This window comes from Phoenix dactylifera, chromosome 6 (genome assembly GCF_009389715.1).
Source record: "Phoenix dactylifera cultivar Barhee BC4 chromosome 6, palm_55x_up_171113_PBpolish2nd_filt_p, whole genome shotgun sequence".
NCBI lineage: Eukaryota > Viridiplantae > Streptophyta > Magnoliopsida > Arecales > Arecaceae > Phoenix > Phoenix dactylifera.
This window is the reverse complement of record NC_052397.1, coordinates 11741360-11765098: the sequence shown is the minus strand read 5'-3', so window position 1 is coordinate 11765098 and position 23739 is coordinate 11741360. Positions and strand designations below refer to the sequence as shown.

General features: G+C 37.2%; 1 protein-coding gene across 5 annotated transcripts; it reads right to left on the bottom strand.

The window, feature by feature from the left end:
* Positions 1–1342: 1342 nt before the first annotated feature.
* LOC103714936 (chitin-inducible gibberellin-responsive protein 2-like) lies at positions 1343–6055 on the bottom strand. 5 transcript variants are annotated; one of them, XM_039127432.1, is made up of 4 exons: positions 5955–6053; positions 5143–5239; positions 3352–3398; positions 1343–3184 (listed from the first exon to the last, which is right to left on the bottom strand). In XM_039127432.1, the coding sequence occupies exon 4, from the start codon at positions 3133–3135 to the stop codon at positions 1519–1521; it is 1617 nt and encodes a 538-aa protein (XP_038983360.1). In that variant the 5' UTR covers positions 3136–3184; positions 3352–3398; positions 5143–5239; positions 5955–6053; the 3' UTR covers positions 1343–1518. The 5 variants fall into 5 exon arrangements, with proteins under 5 accessions (XP_038983360.1, XP_038983362.1, XP_038983357.1 ...); XM_039127434.1 differs by lacking the exon at positions 5143–5239 and having other exon boundaries at positions 5955–6055; XM_039127429.1 differs by having other exon boundaries at positions 1343–3398.
* Between the last annotated feature and the right edge of the window lie 17684 nt (positions 6056–23739).

The following is a 23739-nucleotide window of genomic DNA, read 5'->3' as shown; positions in this document are numbered from 1 at the left end:
TCTGTAAAATGATTGTCTCTCTCAGGGTCCAGTGCCCTAGTCCTCACTTTTAGATAAAATACTAATAGCCTTACTGTTTTTCAGATTTTTTTTTTCCATTCTGAGAGCATAGTGTCATGAAAAGAATTTTTGGTATGTCAAGTAGACAAAATGCCTATTATATCTGGAGGTTTTAGAATTGGCATTTGGAGTTGCTATCAAGTTAGAAACATAAACTAAAGTTACACTGATTCATTATCGCATCAAAACATCCTACGGCGGTTGAATAGCAGAAAAAAAAAAGATAGCACCAGCACTTTCAGAACCTACGAAAGACAAATACAAGAAGTAGAAATATAATATGTTGCACTTGCAAGTAAAATTAAATTAACAAAGTTATGCATAACAGATCAGCATTACCTGAAAGTTCTTCTTCTTGCTCAACAGGCACAAGCCCTGAAGCTTATTTGTAATGACATAGTCAAACTTTCAGTTTACCACCATCCTTATAACTGATCAATTCTAACACAGTTCAATGTCAATAAAAAAAATATCAATATCCAAATTTCTGAAAAAATATGGCACTCTGATAGAAGCCAAATTTCAGAATGAATAATATCATAATATCTCCTCATAGGTTACCTTTCAGCAAAAGGTTCATGAATAAATCCTTCTGCAGACCTGTCAAAATTCGACAAATTCAAAATAACAAGCAAAAATGCCTGAAAATGCAGGAGTACGCTGTCCACATCCATGCAATGGTAACAAAAGAATCAAAAAAAAATATATACATAAGGAAAAAAAATAGACTGCTATACGCATTATTTTATTGATTAAAAAAAGCAGCCCAATGCATGAGGCTTCCGCTATTGCAGGATTTGGGAAGGGTCAGATGCACATAGCCTTACCCCACGTGCAAAGAGGCTATTTCCGCATTTTGAGTCTGCAATCTCCAACCTTGCCATTGAGCCAAGGCTCACTCTCTACATATTATCTTATTGATGCATCTATAAATTGTAAAGCAAATGCACAAAGAATAAACTGGGAAAATTATAACGAACAAAGTTACAATTACATTAGCTGTTAAAAATCAGCCATTCAGATTTAGAGATGGCAGAAGGTTGCAGTTGCTTATAAACTAACAAGTAAAGGAAAAATAATAAATATACCAGCAGCTTGTCAGATCAGAATTTCATTTCCATAATATGAAACAACTGAAACTCTCTCATGCATCCAAGAGAAGTGCCATCTCTGTCTTCATGCCTATGGCCTTCTCAGCATTTTTTTTAATGATATCCCAATGAGAACAATAGTTATCAGCAAAAATGTAACAACTCGAACACATGCACAGACAGAATGAGTCTGATGACACAATCATATCCCAAGCTCTTTTCTTCTTAATTTATGTTTGATATTAGGAAACATTACGAGATTACAATTAAGAAGTTGGTAAATTCTAGAAAGAGCTACAGATTCTCATAAACTAAAATGCAAATTAGGAAAACTATAGATATATCAGCAGCTTGTCAGATCGGTAGTTCATCTCCATGCACAAGAGACGACCAATGCTCTGTTCTTCCAACCAAGATATAGTACACCATCTCTCTCCTCAAGCCTATAGTGTTCACAGTAGTTCTCTAACAGTGTCTTAATAGTGGCATTGACCAATGGACTCAACGGACATGGCTTAAACCCAGCCATTGTAAACCTTGACCTCCATTTCCCAAAAAGCTCATGTCTTTCCACCCTTTCAGCTCCTTCACAAGCAATGACATTAACTATGTCCCTAGCCAAGCAGTGCTGTTCCACACTGATACGTTCCTTGTTCTCCCTTGCGAGAGTCACATCAAGTGATTCAAAGATGGCAGTATAGTAATCTAGAGTCTCCAAGAATCTTGGAAAGAAAGGAGCAGTGTTTGTGTTGGATTCTTGCTCCACAAGAGCCACCACCTTTGGAGACAGGCTCTTAACCATTCTCAAGAGCCTGTCACGGTGATTCCTTGTGCTCACACTTTCATCTGGCATGTGATGCAACTGGAAAGCAAAGTTCACAGCCAATGCCTCCCCAGGTTGAACACCAAGATGCTCAAGTTCTACATCACTGCCTGATATGGCTGCTGCATGGAATTCAAAGGGCACATTGCATGACTGAGCAAGCCGAGATAATCTCTGCCCCACAATGTGAAGTCCACCACCTCTCGCATAGGCTGAAACAGAGTCATCAATGCCAGTAATTCTTACATGTGGTGGCCCACCAGGCCTCGCTGCAAGGGCCTGAATCAGAGTCACCCATTGACTTCCCTGTGCTATCTGGAAATCAATAATATGAACCATATTTTCCCCCTTAAGAGCTTCGGCAATGGCACCATTTGCTGACATGTACCCAAACTTGAAATATGGACAGACCTCATAGAGGACGTGCATGTAGGATAGGAGTTCAGAGCTTGTAGGTTCTTTACACCTCAAAGCTTTATAGATAGAACTCCCTGTGGATGCCAGCCTAGCAACAAGACCTTCCAACATGTAGGCACCCACCCGTTGAATTGGCTCCCCAGAAACTGAAACCATCTGCCTTAACTCTGAAGTTAGCCATTCCACTACAGGAATATCATTCTCAGCCACAGCTCTTGCACAAGCTATGAGCATCTGTTTCAAATCTCCTCTGGGAATTCCCATCACTTGTCTCCATTTTTCCGGATCCAATGAGGTGTGACTTGGGTAGGTGCTCTCAAAGCTTTCAACTATATCTGAGTCAGGCCCCAGCATGGCAGTCTCTAATTCCCTCAACTTGAGTTTGAGATCATTTGGGTCTTCAGTAATACATGAAACACTTAATGGAGATCCATAGGTGTTGTCTGACTGGCATTCTTGCTGTGATAATGGGCTCCCACTGTTAGGGGAGAAAGCAAGAGAAGATGGAGAGTTGTGAGTAGCATACCCAGCAGCTGCCGAGGAGGATTCTAGGGTGCAGAACTGTCCACTTGTATGAGGGTGAACATTCCTTTGATTGGACCCATCATCAGAGGAAACATAGTTTAAGGATTGGTGGTTTTGGGGAAGCAAATGAGATTCTGCTTCTCTCACAGGCATGGAATTGTGAGGATAGTATGATTTCTGGGACTTATTTGAATGTTCGTACCTCTTGGGAGCTTGCATCAATATATATCCCACCGAATGTCATACAGGAGGAGCTGGCATCTCAAAGCTCCATGAACAGCGAGTAAATCAAGAATGAGATGGTGGTCATTTCTAGTCATCAGTCAAGAGCTCCCATTTTGTTTCTTACTATATGAATCAACCTGACAACAATTAAGACGTCTCTTTTCACACCAAACTCACTAAAGCATGCCATAAGGAAAAAAAACTTATCACCATTATCAGCATCCTTCTCCCTCTGGGGTTTAAGAGCAAGCTAATAGCTGCAAAGAGAATTAGGTAAATATAAGTATATCCATAACTGCAAAGGTTCAGCATAATAGCAAGTAGTGTGGGCATCACCATGTGAAATTTTAAAAAGTTTCTCAGTGATCAAGCTGTTTTAGTACTCAAATCTCATTTCACCTGAGGTGGTAATAAGGTGACAGAAAAGGGTAAGAAAGCAATGGAATCTTCATTATCACCTCACATGGAATTGATATGCAAATAGGGGTATGCTTAGCATAGTTACTATGAAGGGACTTTAACAAGACTTATAATGTAAATCAAGATTATCGACTGAAACTATGCAACATCCAGAATTTTTGTTCTTAAGTATATAAAATCCCAAAAGAATTTACTAGTGAGTTACCATTTGTTACTTTCGTCATGGTAAGTTACAATTTCGTGCTGCTGTAGTAATTGTCGAGCCATGGCAAACAAAAGCATTATGTCAGGAGAATAAAACATCTAAGAAGGTGAAAGTACAAACTTATCAAGAAGAATTTGCCTCCCACAAGATCCATTATTAAACAAATCAAATGGTTGAAGAATCCTTTCCAGTTGAAAAGTAGACCAACGCTAGGAATCCATGTGTCAAAGGACAGTCCTACAACAGATCGTAAAACAAAGGTGAAGGGGTTGATATACTAGTTGGGTCCAAACTCAACAGCTCAAGTTTTTGAGTCAACTTGGATTCCAACATGTATGTCAAGTCCCTTGGGTTTTGGATTCTGTCTTCCCAACAGACCAAACCCCTAAATACATTGAAATAAATGTAAAGATATGTATAATCAAATAAATTCGGATGATTCATACATTTGTACCCTGGAATTAGTTCATTGATATCTCTAGATTATAGTGTTCGCTTTCTGGAACATATGTATATACTAGAGGTGATTTCAAGGCAGTTTCCACAACAAGTGGCAAGCAAGCTTTTCCAGCACACTCAACCCATCAAAATCAAAACTGAATGCTTCAAACAAGCTATGAGTGACATAAAGCAGCTAATTTAAGTTTTTTTTTTCAGACCTATAACTAGAAGAAGGAATGAATCATATAACAACACCACCCTACTTGCAGCCTCATTGAAGAAAATGCAGCAAATTATTAAATAACTTTCCATCAAAAATATTTTTAAACTAAATCTATAAAAACTGTAGGTCAAAAACTGTAACTTCAGGAATCATCACATTTACCATATAGAATATTATTCACTAAGTATTGCAGTAATGATGGCTTACTGACCCATCCTGAACTCTTCTTTTATTAATCATTTGCTTATGAATTCCACCTAGCTAAAAGTCTTTTGCATCTACATTTGTATCTGTTATTAATTTAAGGGACTTAATGATATTATAATGATACAGCTTGAATCATATGATTGCTCTCTACATCATGAGGGAAACTCACTACATGTTATTAATATCATGATCACTACTGTTGCTGCATAAACTTTTAAGTAGCTTGACATCTGGGGCTCCATTTGTTTCTGGGGTGGACTAATGGGGCATATCTTACGAAGGATGATTCCAATTCGTCCGAGTGACAATATAGACAGAATAAGAAAAATCACAGAAGAATATTAGCCAAGGGGTTCCACTACGATACAGAATCTGCTATATCACCTCATGATGGTCCATACCTTTGACATTTTAACCTACACTCCAACCAGAACTTGATGATTCAAAGAAAAGTAGCATAAGCAAATTGAAATTGATCTATTTGTCATGAAGATGTCCAACTTACAACTGCAAATACGATCTCCAATATAAGAGATCACCCATCCTAGAACATATTCTTGGTCGCAAACATCGAACTAACCCTCACCAACATTATCCAGAATCTAGAAGCCAAAGAAGTGAAAAGAATGAGCTCAGACATGGGGCAACTTACACTACAAAAATAAAAATAAAGAATGAAATAAAAATAAATAATAATAATTAATGAAACTAATATATTACCTAGCCCCAAATAGATAACATCCCTAATGAAAACATAAGACTAATGAAATGAAAAAAATACCAGGATTATTATCAAGAATGCAATTTCCTCTCTTAAAAATCATACATGAAGAATAAAAGAGGGAGGAAAAAGGTAAAGAGGAACCATCTTCCCTTAGAGTTTTTTTTTTTATCCCAGATGAAGAGAATTCTCTTGCAGATTCCCACCAACAACTTTGCCCACTCAAACCTGGTGAACTCAGGACTCAAGAAATCCATTTCGCACCCAAAATAAGAGCAGGGAAGGGGAAGAAAAAAGGAAAAGAAGCTAACAAGAAAGGCACTAAAACCATCAAGCAACAAAACCATCTAAACAAAAGACCGAAACACATCGATCTCAAGAGAAATTTATGGAAAACAAAGATAATACTGCACGGCGGACAAGGTCCATTCTGTACACCTACCAAAGCAGAGAATTCAGTGAAAAACTTTATAGATCTTAAAGGAAAGTTAAGGAACCAGAAGAACATAGATTTATGGATAAAACTAATAAAATAAATCCACCACTATAAAGGCTTGTGATGAAGAATTCTAGGTTCTATATCAAGTTTGACATACCTGTGAATATCTCTGATTCAGTTTTAGCTTCCAACAGAGCTCAAAGAATGCAAGGCACCTACTCCAGCCTGCCTTTTGAGAGAGAAAGGCCCCTGATCCTAAAGAACTATACAAAAAAGAAATACCCCTGCCTTTGTCTAAAGTTACCATATTGCCTCTTCGGTGGCACCTGGGAATTTCAGGTAAAGACACGGCTATCCCTTCGCACTGCGTTTGTTATTTTTAAACTTTGAACAAATAGAATTTTTATGGTAGGAAAAGTTAATAATTTTGGAGTGGATTTTCTCAAGGGTACTTTTATGATTGGAACCAATTATTGAGGGTATTTTTGGGTATCAAGATAAAACCAGGGACAGATAGGTGATGGAGCTAGTGGGTAGCATCTCCCAAAACCGGGGGCGGATGTCTAGTTTTGTCCAAACCGAGGGGTATATTGTAAGTTGACTGGGATCGGAAACCGGAAGGTGGGGGCGACCGGGACAAAGCTTTGACCCACACGCTTCCGCGGAAACCCATACTTGTACTGGTACATGGAAATTCGTGCCCGATAATTTTTCTTAACGGATGGCAGCTTTCTCGTGCCTATAGAGGGGTTTGATGAGGGTGCTCATCCCAAAATCGAGGGCCGATGAGATCATCGTATTTAATTATACATAATAATAACTCTAAATTATCTCTATTCCTTACATTATTATCCAATTCGATGATATAATATATAATATTACATTATATTGATGTTATATATACTATATTTATGGTATATTATATTTTAATATATTATTAATTATATGGGCTATAGAGAATATGCTCTAATACCATTTAAAATAACTAGAATTTTATTCAAAAATATCTATTCAAAAGATAAATTTTGAATTTTTTAACCTAATATAAATATCCAAAAACTTGAGCAAATAGCTAATATAGGACAAAACATAAGCATGCACATGTTCTTACACTGCTCTTAAATTGGGGAAAAAATTCTTGATAATTTTTTCACATTATTTTGTTTATTTATGATCTATATAAAATCATATACCACAAACAACTCTTGGATATCTGGTCATTCAATTAAGCTATCATGTGATTTTGAAGGAAATGGAGAAAGACAAGATCAACAGTGGATGATCCTGAAAAATTGAAAAAGAATCATACGGTAAGAGAAAACTAGAAAACAAAACCAAGAGCTTCCTCTCACTCACATGCGCATACCCGTTGCAAAAGTCAGTGGAAGCGTGTAAAATTTGACCGTGGAGTGCGGGACATGCTTTTATCTTTGCAGCATCTAAAGAAATGCTTCCTCCTCCATCCACAATCATCACTTAGCGCGTGGAAAGGCTTATCTCTGCCTTAATCTTATCAGCTATTGGGCAAAAAGAAAAGGTTAATAGAGCGAAAATAGTTGTAATGAAGTGGTCTTCTTCGAACTATTACAACCTATGTTTGGCCTGAAAGAATGATTGGTCTTCTTCGAACTATTGGATCGCACCACATACAGACCTCAAAAACACTTTGGACTGTTTTACTCATCTACATGCACAGATCTTAAAACAACTATTGCATGATCCAACGACTGTAAATCTTTCTTCCGTGCGAAAGATATAACTCTTGCCATGGTTGAGGACGCTAAACATCATAGCATTGACAGATAACAAAGCAGCAAATATTGTTGATTCTAAAAGTTAAATTTCTTTCTTTCCAACATCATAATGGTACTTCTTCCTAAGGTGGGAGCCATGCTTCTCGATGATTATAAAAGATATAATCATCCGTTCATGATTTTTAACATATGTAATGTACATAATAAAAGTATGGTAACCTAGCTTTCAAATGCCAAACATAAGGTATATTTTAGCAGATGTTAATTATATAAGGTACCTGAATTCTCATATTCTACTATAGGACCGCTGTCATTTGATCTTTACTTTTCTATCTTTTGAGGCAATATATATTTACATGAAGACGAACACTACATTAGATTAGGTTGCAGTATATTATGCCAGTCACGTAGAAACCATTTTATCGACCTCTACTTTTATAGCCCCTTCTTAATTTTTGAACGTTTTATGTGCTGATTCTCATAGTTATATTTATTTAAGAATAATTATAAGAAAGGTCTGATTCAACAAATATATATATATATATATATATATATATATATATATATATATATATATATATATATATATATATATATATATATATATATATAGATAGAGAGAGAGAGAGAGAGAGAGAGAGAGAGAGAGAGAGAGTTTGCACAAATAAGTAAATTTGGTAGGCAAAAATTTAGGCCTTAACTAGACCATTTTATCTCAAATAGCTATTTTGTTTTATCGATGACTTGCCAAGTGGCGATTGGCAAGTGAGATAGCCCTCATGTTGGGGTTGGGTGGGACAAGTAGGCAACCATAGGACGGGACTTAGGTAAGGTGAAGCGATAGCTCCATTTGTAAGTCAATTGGTGTTTGATGAATTCATACGAAAAGGTTGGACGCTGTAAGATAAGACATCTGAGTCACTGCTTATGATCATCTGATACTTTTAGTGGGTATTGGGAAAGGGAAAGTTCGGTTGTGATATTTACAAAACCCATTTAGATGGAAAGTGATCTTTTGGAACTTCATATTTTCCTCCTATCTCTCTGATAGCTACTTGTATCTTTAAAAAGCATATGGGGAATAATTTTTAAAGGAAAATGCTTAGGGACATTAATTTTTTAGTGACTTGTTGCACATCTACTTGTATCACACTAATTCTTATCAGTTACACTTTTCTCTGATATGTGGTAGACTTACATGTACACAAAACAAGTGTCATATAACATTGCTCATTCTTAGTATTACTCCTTGAGGATTGCCTTTTTTTTATTGGTTTTTTTGGAGAGGTTGTTTTAAGATTTTCTAATTAAGCAAAGATATGATTACTAACACTATAACACATAATGTTAGCGACTTTTTCACTTAAAATGGAATTATAATATTTGCAGTTTTTCTCAGTCAAACTTGTCCATGGAAAGTTTGTAATTTTTCTACATGCTGTCTAAGTATGGCATATTTGAGGGTACCAAGTGGTTAAGTTGATAAAGTCTCCTAATCTTAATACAAGAGACTTGGGTTCAAGGCACTACAATTCCTGATCTCGATGATTTATAAATGGATGTAGCCAACTTCTTCTCAAGGAAAAAAAAGAAGAAAAGCAGGAAAGAAAAGCATGTATGGCATATTTACTAAATTGGAATCAATTTGCAACCAGATGAATATGTTTCATTTGACATCACACTTTATGATGCAAGGATCTTTCTTGATAGTTTCAAGAGAATCCATAAATTTTTAAGAGCAGTAATGGTCAAATACGGTGAATTAGTCGTATTCAATCTCATCTTGAATTTGTAACTGACATAATAAAGAAGTAGAATACCATGAATTGATTGTAACAAATATATTTTGGAATATGGTTTTGCCACGAGGTTTTGGGGGATGGTAGGATAGGAAAGGTACAATAAACAAGGTGAGACGATTGGATTGTGGAGTATTAACCGAACAAATTAGAAAAAAAGAGAGCAAGCATTATTGCATTTTAAAATAAGAAAAAATTCATAGATAATGGACTGCACAATAGAAGATAAACCTCTCTCAAATTATATACCTTCTCAAACCTCAATAAAGGCAGGATTTAAGCCCAAATCTAACAATTAATAGAGCCTTCACCAATTTACTTAGTGCCTTCGCATCACACATCTCAATTGATAAAAAATAACGGCTTGTTTGTAAAATAGAACTACAAGTTTATTTCCTAGGAATGACAAAATTTTAGTGGCATGGTATATTTACATAGTTTAAGTGACCTATTTTAGGAGGGTTTCTCCTGTTCTCTAGCTTATTTTGCCTCTTGGTTTTTTCCTTTTTTTTTCTTTTTAATTTTCCGGGGGGGGGGAGGGCAACTGCTCGATCCAGAGCTGAAAGATGCTTAAGTCAAATTCAGATTCAATTGGACTATTAGCCTCCATCAACAGTCGAGGTAAATCACCTAATACTCCATTTTTTCCATCTTTCACATATTATGCCACTTGAATTAATATTGTCCATCCATGGAGAGGAGTTATATTTTGAAATCTTGACATAGCACGTCATGTTTGAATTCCCTAGCTAGACCTTATATTTTTTTGTCCATATCCAAGTCTAACTAAACAAATAGATATGGACAAGCACTTAAATAAGGTCTCCATTTCCTCCCAAGGGAAGAGGCAAGTTGCTTTCTTCAAGCTACGAAAAACTCTTGCTTCCATTTCCCGTCACCAAAGCCCTCAATATCCTCTCAAAGGAAATGGTTGTGAGATAAATGATATGTAAAAAGACAAAATTTTACAATCAATCTTATTAGTCAAAATGGAATCTATGTTGTTGAACCTGGTAAAGCGGAATGTTAGACTTCTCTCAATGTAAAGAATGATATGTTAAAGTTGGTGAGTCAAAAGTCTTTGCCATCACAATGATCCAAGGCACAAATGACAAAAAATGCTTATTGCTGTGCTTGACTTTAATTGTACCAATGGCTTGCTCGCTTTGTAGGGCAGTTGGGGAGATGGGAATGTTGAGAGATTTTAATGGAGGAAGGCCCACTCCCAGCCCAAGTCTTCAACGCCTCTTCAACTTGTTGCCTTCGATATGAGAGAGAGAGAGAGAGGGGCCTTTTCTTGGGTCGTACAAGCGTGAGTCTCGCGTAGGATGAGAGCTTTATATATATATATATATTTATGTGTGTGACAAGGACAGGGGAGTCTCTTGAAAAAATTAATTTGTTTGAAACTTAAAAAAATATTTTTGGTGGTAATGCTAGCGACACCAACACATTCTTTCTTTTTTTTTTCCTTTTTTTTTTTTTAATCTCATCATCATTTCATCATCTTGTTGTCATGGTGGTTATCATCATTATTAATGTCATCATCAATCATCATCATCAACATTATTATTATTATTATTATTTTCAACTTCTCATAATACATAATACATGGACGACCATACATAAGCTTCTGGATACCTTTATCTCTGACCTGAGCCGCCTCCCCTATTTATTTTCTTCCAAATGAAGCTTTCACTCTCCCTTTCATGCAATGTTGTAATTTTTGTTAAACAAAGAGAGGAAAATCCAAAGCAAACCTAGTTCCTGCGTTCTGTTCTTAGGCAATCAGTATCTGGAAAGTAAAAGCCAATGATCCCGGTAATGTGATGGATTAGTTAAACATTGTCGCAAATATTATCTTCGTTTTGTGAAGTAAACAGTAAATTATGAGGTTGTTGTACCAGTCAATTGCAACCAGTTTTATATTTGCCACCTACCTTAGCTGAAGTTGATATCTCAAATTGTGATATGGCCAAAATGTCTGAGATTGTCAAATTGTAGCAACTCCACCAAGATCATTCAAATAGGCCATGCGTCACAAGCCAATTGATAATTTATTATATTTTGGAGTTGAACAACAATTCGAGATTAGAGTCCACCCTGCAGTCCACAAGTGCAATAATCATTATGTTAAAGAGGAGCTTCACATGCATCTCTTTCTCTCAGAAGCAACTAGCAAAGGGGAATTTTGAGATGACACTTGCAATGGGCTATATATGCCAAGTACCTAGGCAAAGTAAGAGGGTAAAGCTCCAACATCATATGGAGTTCTGCCTCAGGAATGGACTAAGTAGTAGGAGAGCGGCTTGCTGCATGCATCTCTTATAGACCGAGTAAGAAACCTATCAGCCTGAATAAGCTTAATAGCTATTAGAGATAGGCTAAGCAAAGACTAGCTGTGTTAGGTTTTAGGTCGATCAAATATGATAACCTATGGATCTTTTCTCATGAGCCTAACCAAAAGGTTGTGACGAAGTATGAGATCCAACAGTTAACAAATATAGTATAGGACTTGACAGTTATCAAAAAGTGGCAAGTGGAAGAACAGTTACTCCAATTACTAGAACTATCAAGAAAAGTGGAGATCAGATACAGGCAAGTGTCGACACTAGAAGCCGGCATTTAGTAGACTATTTGCAATTCTATATGTAAATATGAGGATGTAACTCCATAGAAGAACCTTGTCGCCAATTAAATATCTATTATTATCTTTATCTTTACTTTACTCTTGCATTTATCTTTAATTTTTTTGCTTTAGTTATCCTAACATATTTGTAGTTCTTAGAGTAGAATCATACCCTTCGGCTACAATCTAGTAGTATCGTAGCACTAGCTACAACCTACTGAAAGTTCTTGAAGTTCAAGAAATCAGGAGCCATACTACCATCCCTTCACCCTCTCTTCTTTCTGGTTCTTGACATTGGCAACATGCCTGTGGACTTGCACGAACTTGCTAGAGACGTGTGTGCCATTCTTCCCCCCTAGTAGAGGATCCAATGGCCAACATGTCTCTTCTAGCACACTCGACTGGACTATACAGGTAGCTATCATCATGCCACTAAGAAAGAGGATTGATGTTTAGTTGTCAAGACTATCGAGGAGTCCACTACACCATGCTAAGGAGTCTCAGAGTTTCCCAAGCCATTTGGACCACTTCCTACAGCTCGACAGGGGGTTACAGCCTTTGGTGCAATTCTTCCTAAGGAGCCTGGGTTCAAAAGCCAAATTCCTCAGATGGAATTAATCCATCCTCTAGCGAGTCCTTTACAAAAGATTGTCATACAGTTGAAATTCTACATCAACAAGAGTAAGCATGATCTATTTAAAGTAGTCACATGTCAAGTGGCTATTGTATTAAAGTCATTTGTTGAATGATACAAAATAACTTTGAATTTGATGACAAGATAGGTTAAAAGGCTCATTTCTATTATCGAGAGTCAATATTACGCACGACAACATGCTCCCATTCATACTGTGATGAACCCAACCGATCACATCCCCATGATGGGATGCAAGATAACTTTGAATTTGGTGGCAAGGAAAGTCAAAAGGCTCATTTCTATTATTGAGGGTCAATATTATGTTCCCAACATACTCCAGTACGTACTATGGTGAACCCAATCAATCACACCCACGTGATGGGTAAATTGGCCTATCAATATTTATAAAATAGAAATATTAGGATCCATAAGAAGCCTGACTTTTGGTTTCCAACCTACCGAAAGGATGAAGCTAAAGACTGTATTATAGAGTCCTAGGAATTCACAGACCAAGGAAAGGAGCCATTGATGCCCCGGACGATATGAGACCAACATTTAGATCTAAGGTTATGGTCATCTTGATTCATAGATGATGTTGAGAAAGTTGGTAGAACCACACCAACACAAGATTCTATTATTAAAGTCGGTCATCTCTTAATGATAGCGGATGTGGAGCTACACTACTATCACCCTGTAATACTATCTACCTCTATTGTCAAAGCTGTGGAAAAACCATGTCCATGGATACCACCATTCTCTCTCTAGTTATCATGCATGCTAAGTTCATATGTAAGAGGCAACATCACATTAGTTTTTTTCAAAAAATATGTTGTTCAATCTAGGATCCAATCATTTGTGTTACGCTCTCGCCTGCGCGACGCACGTGAGGCACCCAGAATTTATAACAATTCAGAACCTCATCCAAAATGGCTAGCCGGCAGATATTATTTGAGTTTCTTGATCCTGTATAAGTATCCTAGATCTACCCAACGAATAACTAATGTGGGACTAAACACACGCCTGCACATATCCTCATATACTCCCTCTGTTCAAGCCCTGACGTCCTCGTCAGGCTAAGGATTCAAATTTATTCAAATCTAATCACAGACATCATGATCGGCCCATGATCAGCCTCAATGGATCCGTGCTGCAGTGTCCCCTAGTTCACATAGGTTATGGGTCAGCTCCGCTCTGATACTATTTATAACAATTCAGACCTCGCCCAAAATGACTAGCCGAAAGATATTATTTGAGTTTCTCGATCCTATACAAGTATCCAAGATCTACCCAACGAATAACTGACGTGGGACTAAACACACGCCCGCACGGATCCTCACAATTAGGTTCATAGATGAACCATATATACATTAATAATAGATGAGATGGGTTCTCATATTTTGCAAGCATCTATATAAGGATTGTAGTGGAAGTCTTGAATTTGGTTCAGAAGTGACATTATAAATAAAGTACATAATAATATTAAATTTGATTGGCCAGCAAATTGGTTAGCTTGTATGATAAAATTTTTGGTCAAGAGACTGATACAAGTGAAAAGTACCTAGTATTGACTATGTTTCTACGAACGTATGGACTCTATTTTAGAGACTTTTTATAGTTTTCTTTATTCTTTTCCATTTGTCCTAGAGTTACTCAGATAATCGCTGGACTCATCTACCTTGATGAGGAGATCTGGAGGTTTAGATTTGCATTCTTCTAATTGTCTGCGCTCCAAATTCAAGTTCTAGAACTTCTCCATAATGTATTCGCTAGCTCAGCTCGCTTGTCCTCCGAAGTTGTAGTTGTTGATGTGCCTCATTCAATTATGCTCTGAGGGATGCAATCAAGATCCCTTGGATATCGATTTTTTCTTAGACCATTCGATATGCATCCAAAGTGGGTTTAACCTCTTCTTCCAAAGAAGCAACTTCAACCTCTTGAAGATCAGAAGCATGATCTGTCGAAAGGTAGGCCAAGTGCTGTAAAATCACAATTACACTCAAGATTTTGGGCATCTTTGGAGAGATGAGCTCAATGATTGACCTCTCGACAATACTTTGTACTAATCATTTGGCCTTCTGCACCTTAGCCAGAACTTGGAGAGAAGATGAAGGGTAAAGAACATTGGTCGAGCAGGCTAATAGTCTAGCTTTGGCACTAGCTAAAGATTGAAAGATTGAAAGATTGAATAGCTACAGATGCACTATGAAAATGAGATAAAGTTAGGGTACTGGCAGAAGGTTTGGTTATCAAAAACATAACAATTAATACCTCATAGATGGTAGCTAAAAAGCGATGTTTTTTGGAGATGGCATTGGGCTAGATTAATGAGAGGTCTAAATTCTTTTTATGTTTCGAGCATCTTAGTCACTATATCAATTGTAGGAGTAAAGGATGCTTCGATATTTGAGGAAGCTCCTAGGGACTTCTAAAATAAGGGGGTGAGAAAATAAACAAGATAGCCCATTGAAAGGATGAGTCAGTTCCATGGTCTGCTAAGTTTAGTCTTTAGAAGATTCGGTCTGTGGCGAATCAGTAGTATTATCAACACCATCATCCCCGAGTGATTCTTTCGAGTCTTTGCTGATGTCCAACACCATGGATCCAGAAAAAGCAACCCTACCTGTACATGTCAAGTGTCTCATCTTACCTCTCAGCTATAGCAAGAGAAGAGAGACAAGTTTAAGTTCATGGGCTTGCACTTTTCTTCTCTTTGGAGTGGAAACTTCAGCATTTGCTACTGCAAGTTGAATCAAAGAGCCTTCATTGGAGCTGCAAGAATAATTATATAGGAATTAGTTAGATATGATATTGTAAGCTTAGACATATCGTTTATATCTAATAAATTAAGTTAGCACAGTTAGGAGTATGCGAACATACCTTGCACTCAGGGAAAGCCGAAGTTCTTTAGCCTATAAATTTTGAAGGAACTTTGTCTTCCATCAGCTGAGAATCAGCAGGAGATCTCCACCCACTGAGGCAAGAGGTGAGCTAATGTTGATTCAGGCCACGATAGCGGTAGCTTTCTTTGAATGGATTCTGATAATATAAACATTCCACCAGTTCGCAAATTTTTTGGTCATGGCAAACCGACGGTAGAAGGGACAAAGTTATATTCTAAGTATAATTGTACATACAAGAAATCTGCCAAGGAGATCAAATTTGATTCATAGATAAAGAGTTGATCAAAGAATAAGGTATTCAAAGAATGGAAGGATGGACAAGAAATTCCTCAGACGAGACTAAGCTAGTAGGCAAAGAAATCAATACAATCTTGCACGTGCTATTGGTCGATCTTTCTATGAGCAATCAGATATAAAGATCTCTAGGGACCAGGAAGTCCCTCTAGAGAACCTCTATAGCTTTGGTCTCATCTATGGATATGTTGGTCTATGGGAACACTAACTAAGCAAGTTTTGGAGAAGGAAGAAAGGGAAAATAGAGATTTATGCTTTTGCAGGCTTGACCATCATTTAAAGTAATATGCAAAAGTGACAAAAGGGCCCTCCAAGCATGCATATTGCTAACTGATAAGAGTAACCTAGTGGATATCGAATAAATATAGTAGAATCTCTAGAAAATAAGTATAAAGCAATATCTAGAGGATCTACAGAGAATCTTCATGCCTCTAGCTTCTCAAAGTGATCTCCCTGAGACCCTAGTAAAGATAGGTCAGTACAAGAGAAGCTAGCATTATTGGTCAATCTTCAACCAAGGTTGCAGCCAATATAAGATGTGCATTCACAACCTTAACTGATTAAGAGCATAAAAGATACTTCCAGACCCAAACCATAAAAAAGTAGCATATCTTGATGAGAAAATGGCTTGGTATTCTGGTAAAAGATTTGTATATAAGTATTATAACTAGCCTTTTACTCAAGTCCAAGCCAAATTTGTTAGGAACGTCAATTGGAGTTTTTGCATTAAATACTTCGCCGGTGGATCTAAGGTAGAGAAGAATCCCTAGGTCTAGCAAACTAGGGCTGGTCATTCCATGATTCAGATAAAAAGTATTGGTTGAGGGTAACCAAAAACACAGAACAACAAGAATCAAAATCAATTAGCTATCGGGGAAAATTTGCAAAAGACCAATATATCCTAGATAACATTCTTTTTTCCGAATAGATAACTTTTGTTGGGAAACATGATCAAACCAATATTTCCAAAGGTTGCACAAGGTGGGCCATGGCTAATAGTGATTGGAGTTCTTCTAAATCAAAGTTTTAAAATTTGGCCTCTCATAGAGAAAAGTTTTCTTGGGATGATAAAGAAAGATGGAGGAAAGAGATTCGGGCACACTAGACTTAAAGACAAGAACAAGCATATAGAGATCGAGAGCTCTCTAGTCAATATTTGAGGATCCACATATCATAAAACCCCGGAATACAACTCCAAACCTGGAAAACCAGGACTTGCTAAGTAATCGTTGTTGTTCATTGGATTCCGGAGGAATGACTTCGTTAGGATTGGAGAATTGCTGCGATTCTTCCTGAATAGACTCGATTCTCCCGTCGAGAGTGACTTTGAAAGTCTTACCTAAACTCTTCCGACTGAATATGAGAAAGCCTATAAAACAACGAGCTAGCTCGAGCTGCTTTTGCCCTTGGCGAGTGAGAGCATGAAGTGAAACAAATCCTAACTCATCTTACCATAGATAGGAGCAAGACTCTATAAGAATTTGGCGAAGACAAGGAGACTTTAGAAGATAGAAGTTGCTGAGGACAATCAAAGGTGGAAAATTATATTTTGAGGCTTTATAAAGATCTTTGCATCGTACTAAACCATACCCTAGAAGAATTCTAACTGATTACAATATCGTAGGAAGTAACCTAATCAAATGGTGAGATGCCTCATGCTGATATGTGGCCAATCCTTAAAAAAGAGAAAATGTATTAGCAAGTATCATAAATAGAGAGAAAACCTCTAGGGGAGCTAGATTCTCAAAAGATGTATTTATTTCAAACACTTGGTTGCTAATACCCGATGAAATGTGGACATGGTGTTTAGTACATCTCATCACCCTCATGATCGATGATTGATAGGTTGAAGATAAATCATGACACCGAAGATAAATGTACGCATGGTAGCACTAAGATAAGGTAAAACAAATAGGATTCTCAAATCAAGGGGGTCTTGGACCAAGTACTTGGCCCAAGTACTTAGAGGACAAAGCTCTGACATTACAGAGTTTTACTTGAGGAATGGACTAAGTAGTAGGAGAGTGGCTTAATGCGTGCATATCGTATAGACCGAGTGAGAAGACCATTAGCTTGGATAGGTTGAATAGCTATCAAAGATAGGCAAAGTGAGAGAACACTAGTTGAGTTGAGTTTGAGGCTGATCAAGTACGGTGACCTACGAGTCTTTTACCATCAACCTAAAAAAAAGGGTCATAATATAGTACAAGACCCGATAGTTATCAGATATAGTATAGGACCTGATAGTAATGGAAAGTGGCATAGGAAGAGTAGTTTCCCTAGTAAGCAAAATCATTAAGAAAAGTGGAGACCAAATGTGGCAAGTGTCAACACTAGAAGTGGGTGTTTACCAAACTGTTTATCATTCTAGGTATAAATATGGAGATGTAACTCTAAAGAAAGACCCCTTTGGCCAATCAGACACCTAGTGTTATTTTTTATCTTTCTATTTTACTTTGCTCTCGTATTTACCTTTAGTTTATCTGATATAGTTATCTTTCTTTAATTTATCTATAGTTCTTAGAGTAGAATCATAGCCCTAGCTACAACTTATCTTCTCCTCTTTTGAGCATACAATATTATGATTTATGGTAGTCAAGTCCTTGAAGATTAAGATATCAAGACGTGTGCTACCAACCCTTCACCTTCTCTTATTTTCGATTCTTAACACCCATAGCACATCCACATACTTGCACAAACTTGCTAGGTATGCCATGTTGTTCTTTCTCTAAATAGAGAATCTAATGGCGAACAACTCTATAAAAAGATCTTATTCTACTACTCTAGAATAAGCCTTCTTCTCTCTTATTTTCTCTTTTCTTGGAGAAGAAGCTCCCTCAAGCCACACTCTTCCTCTCTTTATTTTTCTTCATACCAAGGCTTGTCCCATGTGCCACAACCACAACCCTAGGGCATCTCCTCTATGATTGTATAGATGAGAGAGGTGCCATGGTTTCCTTGGGCACCTCTACTTGGGCACTTAGATTTTTGGTCCCCTATCACTCCAATGTAATTGAATGTCAATGAGTACTAATACATTGTTAGACCTTTCATCATTCGATATTATGGTCGTACCCAAGGTACGTTGAACTGGTACCGATAAGCGTATCGATCGTCTACCGGATCGGTTCGAGACCGGTTCGTACAGGCTTGCCATAGAAATGCCACTCTGTGGCATTTATGACTCGCACGAGCACGCTGCGCGGATGAACTAGCCCACGCGGGCAAGGGTACTGCGCACGGGGCGGTTCCTAGTGCAGGGAAACGCGCCCGCGCGCGATGGAACAGCGAGCGAAAACACGCGATGGGGGGACTGCACGCGACCCTGCGCCCGCGCAGGGCACTCTGCCTCGAGGGAGAGCGTGGCCCTTTTGGGCCATGCGCTCTGACACCACAGCGCGCGCTGTGGTTTAAAATCCACAACGCACGTGCTATAGTTAAAAAAAAAAGGGTACCGGTGCGAACCGGCCAGTTCGCACCGATACGGGCTGGTACGAGACTGGTACCAGTCCGAAAATAGTTGGAATCGGTATCTATGCTGTCCAGATACCGATTTCAGGCCGGATCGGGCCAAACCGGTCAGTTCGTACCGACCGGTTCGGCAGATCATGGTCATACCTATGGTCATGTTAGACATTTTTTTAATAAAATCTATTCACATGAAATCTTTCAAAAGTAATTAATTATTAACTATAATGATTTTGTCGCAATAATAGCAGCAGTACAATATTGTTATTCCCAGGGAGAGAAGGTAGATTAGACCATCTTTATGATATGTAGACATGGTTGCTTATGATCTTTCAATAGCTAAGAGTATTGAGGATAAGAAACATTCCTCATATCTGGATGCAGAGAATCCTGCTGATATGTTGACTGAGCCACTTTCAATTGACAAGCTCAAGCATTTCTTAGACTTAATTGGTGTTTGTAGAGATTTATACCCTTAGAGATAGGTGTGGAATAGACGGTAAAAAATGTTTTAATATATTTAACTTGGTAAACTTCAAGCCAAGGCTAGTATTTATAGAGTATGTTTTGAGTTTACAAGTTTTAGAAAGTCGAGTCCGTACCAGTTCTAGAAGGTCAACTTAGAATACTAGTAAGTCCACATCGACTTAGAGCACCAGTTATATAATGACCTAACTTGATTATTATAGGAATACCAGTTCAAATCTAAATCAATTTATTTTGTTATATATATATATATATATATATATATATATATATATATATCTTGTAACCCCAAGGTAAAAGAGTAATTAAGTATCCTAGAGATCGGGTGTACTGGGGACTAGAATTTGTGAGGTAATCTATGTACTCTATAATCTCCATAAAATTTTATAGTGAAGTTTTTGCTTTATCTCTGCCTATGGACGTTAGTCAATAGGCCGAACTACATAAATATTGTATACTCTTATTATTTTTTCTTTTTTCTTCTTATTTCATTATTCTCCATGCCTATCGCAACATGATGTATTACTAAAAGACAGAGTACTAGAATGGTTTGCCAGTTTCTATAACAAGAGAAATTCTGTGCATATAGGCAGTGGTTGAATCAAGCTGTAATTGGTCAAAAATAGAAAATGACATTCCTAAAGAAAGATAAAGATGGAAAGGAAGGCCAAACTAGTTTTGAAATAAACTCTCCTGTTGAACTAGTGCACATAGTGAAGGATGTCAATACATACAAGGGAGGTTTTCGGCTATATACCCAAAGCTAGTGCATTTGGTCCAAAAATGTTGGCAGTACAAGAAATCTCTTTTCCTCTATATGAGAATGATAGGATCACGAAAATAAAGCAATAACAAATGCCTCAAATCAACAAAATAACAAGAGGCCAATAATTTTTACATGAAAAAGCACAATGGGGGACATGGCCCAAGTCTACATCAAACTTTCACTATCGCCGATGATAAGATTACAATGGTTTTCTTCTTCTTGGCCAAGCCAAGGATCATCATATTAAGAAGGATCATCATATTAAGAGACCCCCTCTCCTAGACCATAACCTTCTCAAGATCAAATTAAAGGCTATCAACATCAAGAGACAATCACTTGTGGCCTACCAAATAAATCTCCTCATCAAGTAATAGTGGATAACAACATTTAATAGATAGGAACATACACATCCAGGTGAAGCACTCAAAACCCTTCCAAGATCTTAGATTTGGTGATGCCAAGAATTATGGACATGGGCTTGTGGATAGATCATCACAAATTCACTGCACATCTTATTCTTCTCATCTTCCACTTCAAACAAAGCTCTTCCTAACCTATGGGGCTGCTAGGGCTTCATCAACAAGGTCACTTGCAGTTAGAAGTCTCTTTAGAAATAATTCCTGATCTCCTGCAGATCTTGTGAAAACAGCCAAGTCCAATATTTCTTTTTGCAGATGCTATGTCATCGGATTAATATGTAGGTGCCACATGTGACTAGGAAACTGTAATTTTAATGGCATTATGATGCATGTAAGTTGGAATTATGAAAGACAATATGCAACGGGACATATAATTATTCGTTGTCATGTTTATCTATCATTGCTTGTGGCAGTTGGTAGTAAAATTAAAACTTGGCACACTTATAAAACAACATTAATGAAACAGTATCATATATTCAATTGTCTGTAATGGCTTCTTTGACAGACGGTAATAGAGGCCTCCAAAAAAGCTAAGGCCCACTGGAAGCAAGTTGTTTCACGTTTTTTTTAAAAAAGATAACTTGTTTGTATTTTCATGAGGTTTATATGCAAGATATCAACTATTGGTTTCTAGAGAATGAATACAAAAAAAGCATGGATAGAGAGGCCATGAGTTAATATCTAAGGCCTTGCAGTGGAGCTTCCTTATTTGTCTCCACCAATGGATGTATCCATTAATCCAAATCATGGAAATCTTTTTGTTTTGCTTGAGTGTAATATGTTTCTCACTTTTGCTCTTTGCAAGAAGAACTCTAAATAAAGGTATTTGTGGTAATGAGAGATCACTCCATGACAAGTGCCTTCTTCACCACCCCACCATCCAAATGGTTGCTAAATCCCAATGATAATTTAGCCATAACTAACGTATCACTAAGCAGTATTTTTATCCAATATAAGTAGCACTAGGCCAATAAAAGCAACATCTTGGGCCAAAGGTCATCTAAAACAACATACGGTCCAATTCTAGGTGAAAAGCATCACTCCTAAGCCCCTAATCCTAGAAATTGTGTTGAGAGGTGCATTCTTCATGGAATAATATAGTTGTAGAGATTTCCTGCAAATAAGATGTTATCTTCCTAAATCACTGGCAAAGGTTAGAGAACCTCTTGGCTATCAAATGGTGCAAAGCAAGGGTGGAGGGAGCACATGAGACGCCAAAAACTGCATGAAGATTTTAAATTTGATGTATGATTTATTCTGTTGGACTCTTGACAAAATCTCCATTGCATGCTTTCTTTTTTAATTTTTTGTTTTAAGAACTAGAATAAGAGAAGCCCTGTTGATATCAGGTGAGGAAGGATGCTAACCCTAGACTGGTATCAATATCTAGTGACTTTAGCAACCGAGTCAGTAGTACCACTGATGTCTTAGTCAAGAATTAGAATGACTTGAAAGACTTCGTAGTAGTGGTTAAGAGAATCAATTGAATATATCAAAGAGAAAAAGTAAAGGGGGATATCATGTTCACCATTTATCATATTTGCTTGTCACTTTATTTTTTCTTCTTACTTTCTCACTTTATGTGGCTGTCCGATCATAAATCCTTTTTGGCCTTATTTTTTCTTTGATTAAGGTGTATATCTAGGTGGATTAGATAAGGTCTGAATGTTTTTTTGTGACCCAAACCCACCCAACCCAACCCACCTCATTTTAGTTCCAAAGGTCGAGTAACTATTGCGGGTGAGCCCATGTCCGACTAAGTAAACCACTATGGCCTTCTTTAAGAACTATGGTTCATTCATATTGCATCCAGCTCTTTATCTTGTGATCTCTATTCTCTTAAATCTTGCTTTCGCATACACACCCTATTGAAATTTATTATTTTATGTTGCCCCAGCCTAAGAGAAAGATGAATTGGGTTTTTAAAAAATCTTTAACTAGAATGTAGCGGATAAACTATAATTCAATATGAAAGATATAATGTGCCTTAAGAAATGAATAAATAATGGCAGAGATTAAAGTGCAATAGTGTCAGGAGAAAAACATAAACAAATACAGAGAATTTATAATAGTTCTGTGTAACCCACACCTACATCCACTCTCCAAGACTTTTGGTTCTTTTTAAATTTCATTATAACCACCCAGATTACAGTATGGTTGTTTTACGAGCTCACAACCCAACTCGCTATTTTTTCGAGATCACAACGAACCCAGTCGATTTTCTCAGAATCATCAACCATAACCTTAATCCGTTTGTTTTTCGTGTTCACAAACAACCCGGTCGATTTTCACAGGCTCACCAACCAAAATCTTACACGATTGTTTTTCGGATTCACAAACAACCCAGTCGGTTTTCACAGGCTTACCAACCAAAACCTTTAACCTTATTGAATCTCCTAATTCAACAATTTCCAATTAAGATTTGGAAGAACCTTTATCAGTTTTAGAGCCGATAAAACTGTTACAGCAGAATTTAAGGAATATGTAATAAAAGCTGTAACTATTTAAACAAAGCTTCAAGGTAAACGAAATAATAAATATAGATCAGAAGCTTTGAAGATGGTTGTTGGCTGCAGTCGAAGATCTTGATAGCACATCAGCAATTTCTCTGTTGAATATTTCAATTGATTTTCTCACAATATGGTTTTTCCTGCAAGGCTCTTTTGTGAGAATTTTATCTTTTGAAGCTTGGATTTTGGGTGATATGATTTTCTCACTTGATCATCTCCCTCATCATATTTTTTCCTTGGCGTTCCTTTAAATTTATAGACTGTAAGCATAAGAGTCGGCTCT